Here is a 13,968-nt window from a genome sequence, read left to right on the forward strand (position 1 = left end):
TGGGCGGTATAGGATAATGTTATCGATCTGTAAGTCTGCAGGGCGTCCTGGAGTCAAGCTACGGTATTGACAAGCATATCGAGTAAAGTCATATCATGCACCAACCAGACTGGCGCTGGCATATAGTCTCTTGCTCGCTCTCTCTCTCACACACACACACACACACACAAACAAAGAGAGAGCGAGAGAGAGAACTCTGCAAAACAGCTGCATTTTTCATGAGGAATCAGAAAAATAAATATTTTATCCAGGTGTGTAGTGTAAATTCAATTATGCATTTGTTCTTTGATTCCCTTTCCTTTGAGGCAGATTGAATGCAAAGCTGATGAAACAGCAGCAGCCCTTCAAGCTCCAACAACCACCTTTCGCATCAATAAACACTGAACATCATTTTACGCTGTTCTGATAGCAGAGAACAAAAGAAAACTGTGGGGTGTACGTTCACTCAATAAAACTACAACACGATACATCATTAGCAAGACAATAAATTCAAAGGAGAAACACAAAACGTCAAATTAATCACTAATTTTAAAAGTCCATGGCATAGAGATGGTGGCCTTTGCTTCTCTACAGTAAAAGTAAAAGGTATTCACATTGTGGTACTCAAACCATCAAAAAGTGTTTGAGAAACTGCAGCAAAGACTAAAATGTAAAACCTTTACGTAAGCAGTTTCATATATGAACCATTTTCTTTCCGCACTACTATACCAGCCAACCACATCACTGTGAAGAACTCAGCATCTATCTATGGGAGGCATGTGTTTGTGACAGGATGCAAAGACGGCTCTAGAGTGCAAGCAATTTGGCCGCATATGCGACCTAATTTCTCAATGATGCGACTAAAAAAAATCCTAGGTCGCACCTAGTCTCCGCAACTCTGAAAGTCTCCGTGTGGTCAACAACAGACACACATTGTACCCATATCGTGGTCTAAACAAATCAGAGATAGTCAGGGGTGGGACCTCTCTGATTGGCCGCGGTCCAGATAGTCTTGTAGTCTTACATTAGTGTTCGTTTGTAAGTGGAGGTGGATAGAGAGAGGTGAGTAGCTTGAATAAAGCGATATCGATTCATTAAATCCTGAATCAACTTTTAAATATAAATGTATTTTGCCAGAAACGCCAGAATCTCAGGTTAAAGCTCACAAAACTATTTCAACAACCACCAAACAGCAAAAACAGCAAATGAGAGCGGGTAAACGGATTCTGCAGACGTAAAAACAAAGCGCTGACTCGACGCATCAGAATTAGTGAGATGTCAGCTTTCTCACCCGATGGCACGTACGCGGACATGCCGTCGGGGCTGCAAGCTGAAAGCTCACAGATTCTGATGCGTCGGGTCCTCGCTTTGTGTTTACATCTTTTTTTGCGCTACATTCTGATGCTGCAGGTTTTGTCACTCCAACCAAAATTCACTGAACCAGCAGCAAAAGAAGATCTAAACTACGCTTCACATTTGAGAAACATCGTCATGAATTCCCTCTTACTTATGCTGTTTTGCTTCCACCACAATAAAAATCACACTTCCTGCACAGCTCTTACTCTCTCTCAGTGTACTTCAAGAACAGTTTCCCATCTAAAATCTCGGTTTTCTGCATTATTTCTTCGCTTATTACACACAAGTCATGTACAGTGCTGTCGGCCGCTGTTTTCTTTTTTGTTTTTTGTTTTCCAAAAATGACCTCCGACAAGAAAGCCTCATTTCTGCGGTTATCTGGTATAAAAAGCCAGGCCAGGGAAATCTCCTTCATGGTTTGCTGTGTTTTATCCTCAGTTACTTTGACACAAAGGCATCTGCAGTGATGCTCTGATGAAGTCTCACGTGTATCAGTAGTAATAAATGATCAGAATTATAATATTTCTGACTGTCTGAGGCAAAATTGAATCAAATCAGGACCTTGTGAATTGGAATTGAATGGATTATAGAAATCAGTGACGATATCCAGCCCTAGTGAGTAGCCTAGGCCCGACAGAAGTGGGCCTAGGCTAGCTGTGGGTAATGTGAAAAGATGAAAAGAACGATTGATAACTTTTTCATTAAGTTAAGGCCTGATCAGTCTGAAATTCATAGCCAGTGCTCTGACACGGAGTCATCAACCTCTGAACGCTGAAAAAGCACAGTGTATCCAGAAAACACATTATATACCGCATTAAATGCACTGCCCACGTGTCCCCTCTCCCCACTGCCTTTGAGCGGCAGGCAGCAGCAAACAGGTCGTCAGAGGAGGCAGAGATGATGATTAAGTTTAATACTGTCTACAATATTGCCAAAGACTGCCAAAGCACTTTAAGCACAAGCACCTTTTGAGTAACTTATCTTTCTTTTAGAGCTGTGCTCCAAATAAAGAACTTTGTGTTGACAAGATTGTTAGTTAATCATTTACAAATCAATGTTGTCTGTAAGGACAGCAATTTAAAAAAAAAAGTGAACATGTAAAACAGTAGGGTTAAGCAATGCAGTTGATAAATTTGGGTGCACCTAACTTTTGTGCTGGTGCACCTAAGAAAAAAAGTTAGGCACACAAGTGCAACCGTGGCAAAAGATTAGTCTAGAGCCCTGTGAGTTCCTCTGAGCTGAGCAACACTGTTAGCTCACTGCACACTTCCTATGGTTGGTGATTGTAGCTCAGTACAAAGACACAAAGCTGCTACCAACAAGGACTGAGTGTTTGATTTTTTTTAGGTACTAGGTAGGTACTGATTTTATGAAAGGAAATGTAATACCTTTTCTTGACATTAGGGAAGTAAGTAAACAAGCAAATAAGTAAGTATGTCACTATATGTAATATGTAAGTAAGAAAATAACCCTTTAAAGCCAAGTACACCATATTTGATACATGGGTTTTTTGTGTGTTTCTGAGACTTCATGACACTTCTATCATCAATGTGGTTTTTTTCTTCCCCAAAAACCAACATACATTGTACGTGTACACACTACGTTTTACAGTACGTCAAAAAATGCCTGATGTAGCAAATATACTACAAATGAAAACTCATTCATATATATTTTTTAAACTAGAATTAAAAAAATTAGAATTATTATTTCCTGGTTCAGGCTTCAAAGGGTTAAGTATGTATTTCAGCAAGTATGCAAGCATCCATTTATGTATGTAAGTAGGCTTTTAAATATGTAAGTATGCATCTAACTATGTATGTATCTGTGTAAGTAAGCATGTAAGTAAGCTATTAATCCATTATATATGCCAGTAAGTATGTAAGTAATTAAGTATGTATATAAGTAAGCAGTTGTGGGTGTAATTAAGTACAATCGAATATACTTACACAGTATTCATGTGAGAATGTATATATATGCCTGTAAGTATCTACCAAGTTTAAATATATTTAATAGTAAGGAGACAACTTTCTTGCAGTCAACATCTCCAAAACTGAGCAACTTCAAGAGCACTCCAGATGGATAAATGGCTCTGCAGACTTGAAGGGATACATGCAAATTTGATTTGAGACATAAACAGCTCCTTTTAAAGGAGAGTGTGATAAACATACTTTCAGCCCTAAAACGCTGAGTATTTAATGGACAGAAGATGAACTGGAACAAGGAACCATATCTGCTGTTTTGCAAAGCTTCTTCTCCAGTTTCATTAGCGACTGTATAATGTAAGCGCCCTGATAACAGTCCAGGACCATTCGAAGACAATTTGAGTTGAAATATCTGCCAGTTTTTCTTTCTCAACACTTCCTCCCTCTTGAAAAAAAAAAACTCTCCAAAAATGGCTGTGGAAAAATACTATTCTAAGCCGACTGTTGCTTGCCAAAACAAACATAACAAACCTCGACAACAACGCACCCTGAGCCATTTACTTCATTTACTTCATTTACATCGTTTGGATTCTTTGAACCCTAAACCCCCACCCGAGGCCAGCTGTCTATTTTTAGCTCTTTGCACTTTTAATGCTTGAAAGACTGAATTGTCTGGGTTTCAAAATTTAGCATTCAGTTGCCTAGCAACCACAGTCTCCTCGAGGCTTGTCAGCTGAAGCCGGATCACACTGTCTCCATCTTGCTAAGAAGCAGAGGGATGAAAAGAGAGCCAGAGGGCTGAACGTTACTGTGCAATCCCCGAGATAATATCCCCCGAGGTCCAGGGCAAGGTTTTTAATCACACTCCAGATTATGCAATCGCTGTCAAGCGGCCGGCTGAGAAGGAGGACTGCAACCTGAGGCTCGGGTCGTGCTCACTGCTGTGCCTTATACTACCTGTCCAGCCTTTTTACATCTTCATGTCTCCAGTCTATTAGCACAGCCAAGTACCTTCCCCATGTGCACTTGTGCCTTTGTAAGAGATAATGAGGGAGATCTGTTTGCAGCCAGAAACTCAATAAAGGTCATGTGTCATCAGATTAAAAAACCCCCAAAATAGTTACAAAGACCAAACTGAGGACTGGGGTGGAGATACACTGAGTCTCATTATTTTATCTCAGGAGTGCGAAGTATGAGCACCTCTACTGTAACATCAGAGACGAGGGTGTGTGGCAGACTGAGGGACAGTGAGCTACCTGTATCTTACCTGTATATCCGTTTTCATCATCACGCCACAGGAAAAAAAAATCAATTTTAATGGTTTAAAAAAAACTTGAATGAATTTAATTTTTTTTTCTTATATGTAAAATGATGGGTGCGTGTCCACTGGGGGCGTTGATTAATTCTGACAGCCTGGGATGAAGGCATGGTGAACTATCAATCTGGAGGCTATAAATACTGACGGGTATATTTAAGATGAGATTTTGCACTTATTGTGGATTTGCAGAGACATTATAAAATAAATAGACGATGACTGGTGGTATTGTTTTTATCTTAAATTATTGTTTCAAAATAATTTCCCAAATTGCTGCTTAGAGGTGTTTCAACATGGCTTCAGAGGAGCAGTCTTGCCCCTGGTCAGCACAGGTTTTGTGCAGATGTCATTGCCCGAGGAGCGTTTGAACTTCTCGGGCAAGGAGAGAAGAAATTTCACAACTGTAACTGTGGCATCCTATTACAGCACCACGCTCAAATTCAGTGAGCTCTTTACAACAACTCGTTCTTCTGCAAATGTTTGTGAAGGCAGACTGCACAACCAGGTGCTTGACCCTATACACCTGTGGCAATGACAGATGAATTCAAAGATGAAGAGGTGTTGCCCAATACTCATGTCCCTGTACTGTGTTTATTTATTTTTAAGCTGCACATCCAGATTAGGCAGAACAGTTTTTGGGTGGCATTTAGTGAGGAGTGTGGTCTTGGCAGGCCATTTGCATGGAATATTATTAGCATAACTTGCCCAAAGACCAAGCTTGAAATTTTGTTCTCAGCTTCCAACAATAACTGTTCAGTTTGCATGCAATACAGGATTGTGACTGACAGCCTAATATTAGAACAGCCATAGAGGGAATGCAAATGATACAGAGATACTGAATTGTATTCTGTCAGAAGGGCAACAGATTTTTCATTGAGCAGCCGTGTTATTTTATCTACTCTGTGCTATTCTCCCTGCACAACAATGAAGAGATTTCCTCTCCGATCTGAATTTTTAATAATAAAAGTGTCAGCTGTGATGAATGCAGCTCATGTCAGCCAGCCAGCTAATCAGCCTGAGAACCAGAGAAGCAGAAGTCCCATTACGGCTGCTCAGCGGCTGCATGTCTCAGTAATAATTTCATGAAGGGCAGTTTGAATCCATCCGAAGCGTTCAGGGCCGACCAAAGCTAAGGAAGCAAAGAAAGTAACTGGGCATTTGTTAGAGACAGACTACCTCAGAAAATCTAATCGGATCTTCACTCTGCCGGTCTTCTTATGGGCTTCATCCATCTCCTCTTTTCAGTGCACGAGCTTGACACGCAAACTACACACTCATGACAACAAACACAATGCCTACTCTGTGTGACCTTTCAGTTCACCTGCAGGGGAGGAAGCACATCTCTAGTAGACTTCTTTTTTTTACCTGCGTACACATACACACACACACACACACACACACACGCACACACACAAATACATAAGAACTCCCGTCAGGCAATAACTGCTGAACCACACTATAAATCAGATCAGAGACTGTGCCTATAAATAACCAAACAAAATCCATAACCCCAAATAAATTTGGCTTTTGCAGTAATACACAGCCTTCACTTTGGGTTGCTTCCTTGAAGTCCTCTTCTGACCTCCTGTGACTTCAACACAGGGTTCAAACTTGCACCTGAAAGATCAGGGAGTATCCATACCAAAAGAGGGGGTCACACTTTCAACACAGAGCACAACTGTAACATCCCAAGAGGTCTGGGAGAACATTTGTCTCAAATGACTTGAACTGTGCTGCGTAAAATCATGTGCTGGCACACAGCTCATTGAAAAGCCATGTTTTTGTTTGAACAAATTACAATAAATGCCAACAACCTGTACTTCCTACAAGTTTTGGCTCTCTGCTACTTCATCTTAGGAGATCCAGTTGCCAATACAAATATGCACCTGCAGGTGGAAAAGTGGGAATTCCAGGGAGCAGGAGAATCAGAGGTGGCCACTGTTCAGGTGGGGCGGGCGCCCTCATACACAATCAGACAGCATAGCTTGCTCTCTATATTCCTAACTAATGACTGCCTCAGTGTATAAAACTGTTTTATTTCAGTTTTATGGAAATGTAAAAATTCACTGTTATAGAGCATATAGGTTTTTTTTTAAGGCATTATCTACGTGGAATAAGTGGAAGGAAGTGCAGACAGTGTTGTGGAGCTTGCTGGTGTGTCCTGGAGAAACAAGTGGCATCTATTTAGGAAAAGAATGGTGACTCACCTGCTCGGGGCTGATCCAGATCCAGGCTCTGGTTGTCTGACTTCTCCTGCATTAACCTTCGTGTCCATTGTAGCGTCTCACCATTCACGCCTGGCTGAAACCCCAAAGACTCTGTCTCTGTTGCAAAACAACACGAGCCATTTTAGTGCAAAAGCAGCCAAATGAACAGGCCTCACAGGACTCCAGATTCAGAAGGTGCTTTGATTTAGAGTGAATACCAAAAACTATTCTCACTACTGTTTTGCACTGCATGTGGATGGATTGTTTCTTTAATTAACCAACGACAGGACAAACTGCTTACTGATCTTTTCAAGCAAAAATGTCAAACACTTGCTGGTTTACATCTATCAGCTGTAACAATTACTGGATTTTTTAAAAAACCAAATTAAAACTAAATAATCAGAGGTCATAACGAAAATAATTAGCTGAATTAAAATACCTGTCGCAATTTCTCAGAGCTGTGTGTGCTGCCTAAAAACTGTTCATTTTTACCAACACCATCATCACGAGTTCGGAAGCTGGACGAGAAATCTTACTGTAATTTCCAATGTGAGGGTTTTTTGGGGGGTCTAGCAAAAAACAAACAAATAAAAAAATCAGACTGTAGCATTGTGTTTCTGTCTGTGGGAGATAACAGCATGTTCACTATTTCTCAGCCATCAGTGCTGAAATCTTTACAGTGTCTATTTCTGTTGTGTATTTTATTCCTCAACAGTTGAAATGTGTGGGTTTCCTTTTATAGCTTTGGCAGAGCGACAGCTGAATAAGTCCCATCAGATAAATCTGCCTCTACAATCTATATATATGGAAAATATATATATAAATATATATACAGATCTCCTTCTCCACCACCCACTGAGAGCTTTCCACCACAGGCTGAGAAGATAGCGAGGGAGTTATTACGCTCTCTACTACACGCCGTCCTTTTATTATGAGGCCTCTCGGCGTCTGCCTCTGATGCATTTCGTGATTGCCGGGTGCTGTCGTGTCCCTTTGTACCTTACAGCTCAATGAGCCCATTTCACGAGGGCAGCGGTCGAGGCTGAGAAGAGACGTGAAGGCTTTCATGTTGAGGTATCAAGAGGAGCTCGCCTCGTGTGAAATTCAAATAGGTTTCTGCCACAGATGGCTCTGTACCGCGTTTCACACGTCTGACTGGGACACATCTATAAATGCCTAAACCAACATTTTAGCTCATTAAAAAAAGGAGACATAAATATGTGATATTTATTCCTCTAATCTCAACATGCTATGATCTGCACACAGCATGGCTGTTTGACTAACTGTATCATATATCTGGGTTTTGAAGAGTAGATATTTTAAAAGCAGTTTACAGTTGAACTAATTAATTTGTCTGTTTATTAATCTAAACACTGTCACACCTCCTTACCAGAAAGTAAATATCAGTTTTATCTTTAACACTGAATAAGCAATAGCTTCCAGTGTGGGGAAAAATACACTCACTCGTCACTTTATTAGAAACACCTCGCTAGTATTGGGTTGGATTCCCTTTTGTCTTCATAAATAGATTCAACAAGGTGTTGGAAACATTCCTCGGAGATTTTGGCCACACAGCTGCTTATTCATTGCTTGCTCCTCCACATCCCAAAGGTGCTATATTGGATTAATATCTGGTGACTGTGGAGGCCATTTGAGTACACTGAACTCATTGTCACGTTCAGGAAACCACTTTGAGATTATCTGAGCTTAGTGACACAGTGCATTATTTTGCTGGAAGAATACAGGATGATACACAAGGGTGATTACCCAGGTTAGATAAACCTTGAAGAAAAACCTAGAATTTTACATAGGTTTATATTATAGGAAAAAAGACGTACATGGTCAATAATTCTTTATAAAAGTATGCTTTTAAAATCATCAAATCAATAATAATTAATTAAGCAAGCTTCAAAATCTACCCTGCAAAGTAGTTCACTAGGGCATCACATGAAACGCACATCATAAAACAATCAGGTCTAACAAAAGTGTCACGAGTTATGGAGTGTAGGAGTGCTGAGGTACCAAATGCAAACAAATGAACTAAAAATAGACCTTTTATTAGGCTGGTGTAATGTCCAGTAACTAAAGAAATCTTATATACACTGTACGTGATGGTACACAGGAGGGTACGCTGTGGTCATAAAGGGATGGACGTGTGCAGCAACAGTACTCTGGTAGGCTGTGGTGTTTAAACAATAAGAAGCGGGCCCAGAGTGTGATAGGAAAATATTCCCCACTACATTACACCACAACCAGCAGCACGAACTGTTGATACAAGGCAGGATAGATCCATGTTTTCATGTTTACCCTACCATCTGAATGTGGCAGCAGAAAATTGAGACTCATCAGACCATGCAACACTTTTCTAATCTTCTGCTGTCCAATTTTGGTGAGCCTGTGTGTGAGTTGTAGCCTTAGTGTTTTTGTTTGTAGCTGACATGAGTGGCATGTGCTGTGGTCTTTTACCGTAGCCCAGCTGCTTCAAGGTTTAATGTGTTGCGTGTTCAGAGATGCTCTTCTGCATACTTTGGTTGTAACAAGCAGTTATTTGAGTTAATCTGGTCATTCTCCTCTGACCTCTGAGATCAACAGGGTATTTTAGCCCAGAGAACTGCAGCTCGCTGGATACTTTCTCTTTTTCAAAGGATTCTAAGTACACTGAGTTGGTGTCATGTGATTGGCCAACAAGCAGTTGAATGGGTGAACCTAACAAAGCGGCCAATGAGCGTATATAACTTTAAATATAAGCATTCATATAACTAAAAGCAAATGTATTTATAGCTCTAATTAAATCAAACAAACACTGATTAAAAAATTATTTAGCTTCTGAATTTATCACTTTAGATTTTCACATTCCAACTACATGGACAGTTTTCAATGCACTATATTGTAAAGTTTTGAGGTGCTAAACCTCAATATTCCAGTGTTTCATTTTTTTTAAACGTTTTTTTAAAGATAACCCTGAAGTTACAAGTTTAGTAACAGAAATTACACATGCACACACTTTCCACGCATTAAGAACGCAGTGTTTACTTTCACGCTGACCTTTCAACAGAAGGTGCTTTTTACCTTAATGATCAATGGTGTTAAATTTGGACAACTTTACTGTTACAGTAGATAAGACTGTCTGCTAGAGGCCCTAACATTTACATGTAAATAAAGGAAGGAGGAACCAGACTGATCAGTGATGAAAGTTGATGGAACAAGAAATGAGGTGTTTGAATGGAAATACCTTAATCCTGCTGAGAAATGGCCCAGTATAAACACATAACCTTTAAATACATAATTTTGGTCATAACTCACTGTATGGCAGTGCAGACTGTGGGAAGGTCCAAGCAAGTTATGTCAGCATAATTTATGATTTCTTTTGTTTATTTTTGTTTTTAGTCTTAATGTGATGAAGAAATCAAATATTCTGAATCTTTTTGTAACTTGTGCTAAACTGGGATTAATGGTCTAACTACCATACAAACCTTTAAAGCTTCTTTTTTCCTCCCTTTGTCTGACTTGAAACAACAATGTGTTATTTAAGATACAGATGAACAAGGCCCTACGCTATCTTCTTTTCCTCTCTGAAAATCTAGTAGTATCGCCTTCTTTGGCGGAAACAAGACATTTGATGCCATCAATCACACAATGACTGACAGGCTGGCTTCCTGAGATCTAACCCCAAACACCTTCACTGCTTCCACAAGGCCAGACAGACAGCAGTCTGCAGTAGTAAATGTGCCTGACAGTGAAATCCTCAAAAGGTAGCAATACAGGTAAAACGTCTGGAGGGGGGGGACTGCAGTCCAATCTTCTCATGGAAACACTGTTATCTACACAGAAACACTGCAATGTTTCCACGTAGATAACGCTGTAGTCCTCTGGGTCTCTTTGACATTCACACTGCACATTTAGTAAGTGTCCTGTGTCGCTAAACAAAGAGCTGATAAACATTAAATTTGACCTGAATTATACCTCAGCCACATTTGATTAACATCTGAGTGCAGACAACACCAAATCGAAAATTTTAAAAAAGTATGGAGACATTTTAGAGTCGGACAGTTAGGAACAAATCATGGATGATCACAGCTTCACAGTATTTTTTATAACAGAAGAACACGTGCCAAACCTTTCTAAGTACCTCAACGACAGGACGTGTGCACAATGTTCCTATCCTAAAATGTCACTGTTATTTTGTGTGAGCAGCAACATTACTATCTGTGTTTACACTGTAGTACTGCTACCTTTACTTACGTAAAAGATCCAAATACTTGAGCTGTTCAATCTTTTGAGATCTACATACGTGGATGTGTCACTCTAATCTTCATGCAGATGTTTAAGGAAAAGCATGAAGATTTCATGTGGAGGGACTCCTGAGCATTTTGTCAGGTTTATGCAGCTTTAAAAAAAATTGATTGGTTGATTCTCAGTGCTCTCATCAGCCGTGGGTTCATCTGTGCGGTAGATGCCCAGCAACACGGGCAAAATGTGTTTCACTTTATAGAAACTTGGTACTATTAAAAGTTCTCATATATGCTGAATTTTATCAGGTAGACACAAACACAGCTCCAAATGATCCCAAAGTTGCCTCATGTCTGCTGGTTATATAAATTAGCAGTATTGGTACAGCCGTGTGTGTACTTTGCTTACATATTATGTTTACTGCTGCAAAGTTGACAGAAAAATGTGAAAAAGATTAATGTTCACTAAACCTGCTAAGCTTTTTTACATCTTCCCAGAAACTGAGATGAGCTCCCATGTTGGAAGTGTCATGCTCATGTGGTAATATTGGTGTCTGAAGTCTGTCTGAAGGGTGTTTCTTGTGTTTTGCATTGCTTAAAAACAATACATATTTTACCATTAATCTTTTTCTTTGGCAAAAATCACACTAAACATGATTTTGCACAGAAACATTTGACAATAGTTTGCTTTGGATTGTAATGCATTCTCCCAATCCTTAATGTAAAGCTTCTCTTTTCCCCACCCCAGTATCAGACTGATAGTAACAGAGCTACACATCCATAAATGGTTATAGGAGCAGTGGTATTCAGGATGCTACAGTATGTGTAATATTTTCCAACTATTGTGAGAGTAACCTGCCTGTCATCATTACAAACAGCAGGACACATGCTTTGCCCAGCGCTTTGTGCTTTTATATGTTTTTAAGTTGAGCAGCCTTGGTCTCAGTTCGGAAACCCTCTTCAGAGCTGATGGGCACACTCATAATTTAAAGGTGAAGTATAAATATTAATGACACGGCTCATTCAGAAGGACACTCTTCCACCAAGGATGTCCTGTGCTACTGGGATGAAGCCCAAAGGTAAAAAAAAAACTCTAGTCATGGAACAAAAAGTTCACCTATTCAAATCTTTATCTGCACAAAGGGTGGCGGAGGGGTGCGACGCAGTTGGTGCTGCTGGTGCTGATGAGTGTGCGTGACAGTGAGTGATCACATCAGCAAAGGCGATGAGGGGATGATGATGATGAGCTGGAGGAGGACAAGGGTGAGGGGGTGGGGTGATGCCTTTAGGTGCAATGCTGTTAGATGAGAATAACGCATCTAACTTAGCGGCTACTGATGCAATTGGAAGTGTCGCATAATCTTAGAGGGGTTGTGTTTTAAGGAGACGGAAGCACATAAAGATGGAGGTGTGTGTGTATACACAAATTATAAAGCCAATTACTTATGTGACATTTCCTTCACTACATGTCCTTTTATAGATGTAAGTTTATTTTACCCTGGAGGCTGCAGGCATCAGTCCTAGGGAGTATGAGTTATGTCACATGTTGCCAAAAGAAACAAATCGAGACAAATTAGATTAATTTAACTATTAATTAACAACACTTAGCAACATTTTATTTTGTCCACTGAAAGCCATGTTCGCTGCTTTCGGGTAACTGCCTGGGAACAGGAGGACACTAACAGGGCAGGCGGTCTATTTGGGGATAAGGCAAATATGCCCCGAAAAATTAAACATGCGCTGTTGTATACAGTAATTCTTCAGAGATGAAGATGTAATATAAATTGAACGCCCAACCCATAAATGACCTTATCCGCAGTGATTGGATTTAAACATGCCACAGTTTGTCACTGCTTTATGTAATCATCAAACTGTCACCTTCCCTCAGGGTGAACAGACCCTGCTGCAGATTTCAACTTGACAATCCAGTGCGCACCTGCCTGCTCTCCTACTTATTCATCACCATTAAGTGTTGGAATAATGTACATGTATTTCTACACACGTGCATCTGCAGCTGTGCCACAGGTATACATATGTAATACATACATCTTTATTTTTTCTCGAAGACAAACACATGAATTATGCAGCGTTTCTACTAGTTTCATGTGGCTCTAGTTGAGAGAAGCACTACCTTTATACACATCTAAGTGCGTGTGTGTGCGTTTTTAAACAATTTCCTTCTGGTTTCTCCTCCTCACTGCCAGGATGCAGAGAATTAATCATCATATATCTTTATATAAGAACGAGGTTATAATAATTCAGCATCTAAGTGGGCACAGCAGCGGCATTTCTCATTCTTGAGAGCCAACACACATGCGTGGAAAGTCAGATTCACTATACTGCGAATGTGAAGAGAAAGAATGTGTTTTACATTTTATTTCAATCTTACGAGATATCCTACAGCTGATATTTGTACGGATTTATGGAGTAGACGCACGTAGGCGCGCTCAGCCTCTGTGTCTATATTAAGGTCTCACCTGGTGCCTGGATGACCTGCGCGAGCCAAATGACGGCGACCAGCCCGACTCCACAGCAGCAGAACCGCTGGAAGGGCCGCCGGTGCCTCGCTGCTGCTTTCATTCCTCAGCCGGCCGCATATCCACCAGAAACATCTGTTGCTCTCTTTTACTTGTTTTACACTTTTACACCGCAAGCAGCTCCGAACCAGTAGTAGCAGGAACGACTTCTCTGACAAGTTGTGTCAAAAAAAGAAAAAGAAAATCCCCGCAAACGACAAACCCGTTTTTTAAAATCCCCCCCCTCCAGGCTCAGAGGAGACGTTTTGCTGGTAAACTCCTCCAAAGGTCCGGGTCGCACATAGCGAGGAGAGGCGCGAAAAAGCTCTCTGCCTTCATGTGTACAGTGTGAAAGGTCGACAGCAGATCCCACAGTGAGCTGCAGCAACAGGAGGCGACATGCTCTGAGCCCTGTGTGCCTTCACTCTGCCTGTCTACTCACGC

The 13,968-nt window shown here is 40.6% G+C and overlaps 1 protein-coding gene across 1 annotated transcript in view; it reads right to left on the reverse strand.

Annotated features, from left to right (window-relative positions):
* The window catches only part of LOC134635847 (sodium/potassium/calcium exchanger 3), a 35,353-nt gene extending 21,385 nt beyond the window's left edge, over nucleotides 1–13,968 (reverse strand). The window contains exons 1-2 of the mRNA XM_063485437.1: nucleotides 13,486–13,968; nucleotides 6,780–6,896 (exon numbers count right to left, since the gene is read on the reverse strand). Of these exons, the coding sequence (XP_063341507.1) occupies nucleotides 6,780–6,896; nucleotides 13,486–13,588 (220 nt within the window). The 5' untranslated portion in view covers nucleotides 13,589–13,968. The remainder of the gene's footprint in view (nucleotides 1–6,779; nucleotides 6,897–13,485) is intronic.

The sequence above is a fragment of the Pelmatolapia mariae genome, linkage group LG10_11 (assembly GCF_036321145.2).
Source record: "Pelmatolapia mariae isolate MD_Pm_ZW linkage group LG10_11, Pm_UMD_F_2, whole genome shotgun sequence".
In the NCBI taxonomy this organism is placed as follows: Eukaryota; Metazoa; Chordata; class Actinopteri; order Cichliformes; family Cichlidae; genus Pelmatolapia; species Pelmatolapia mariae.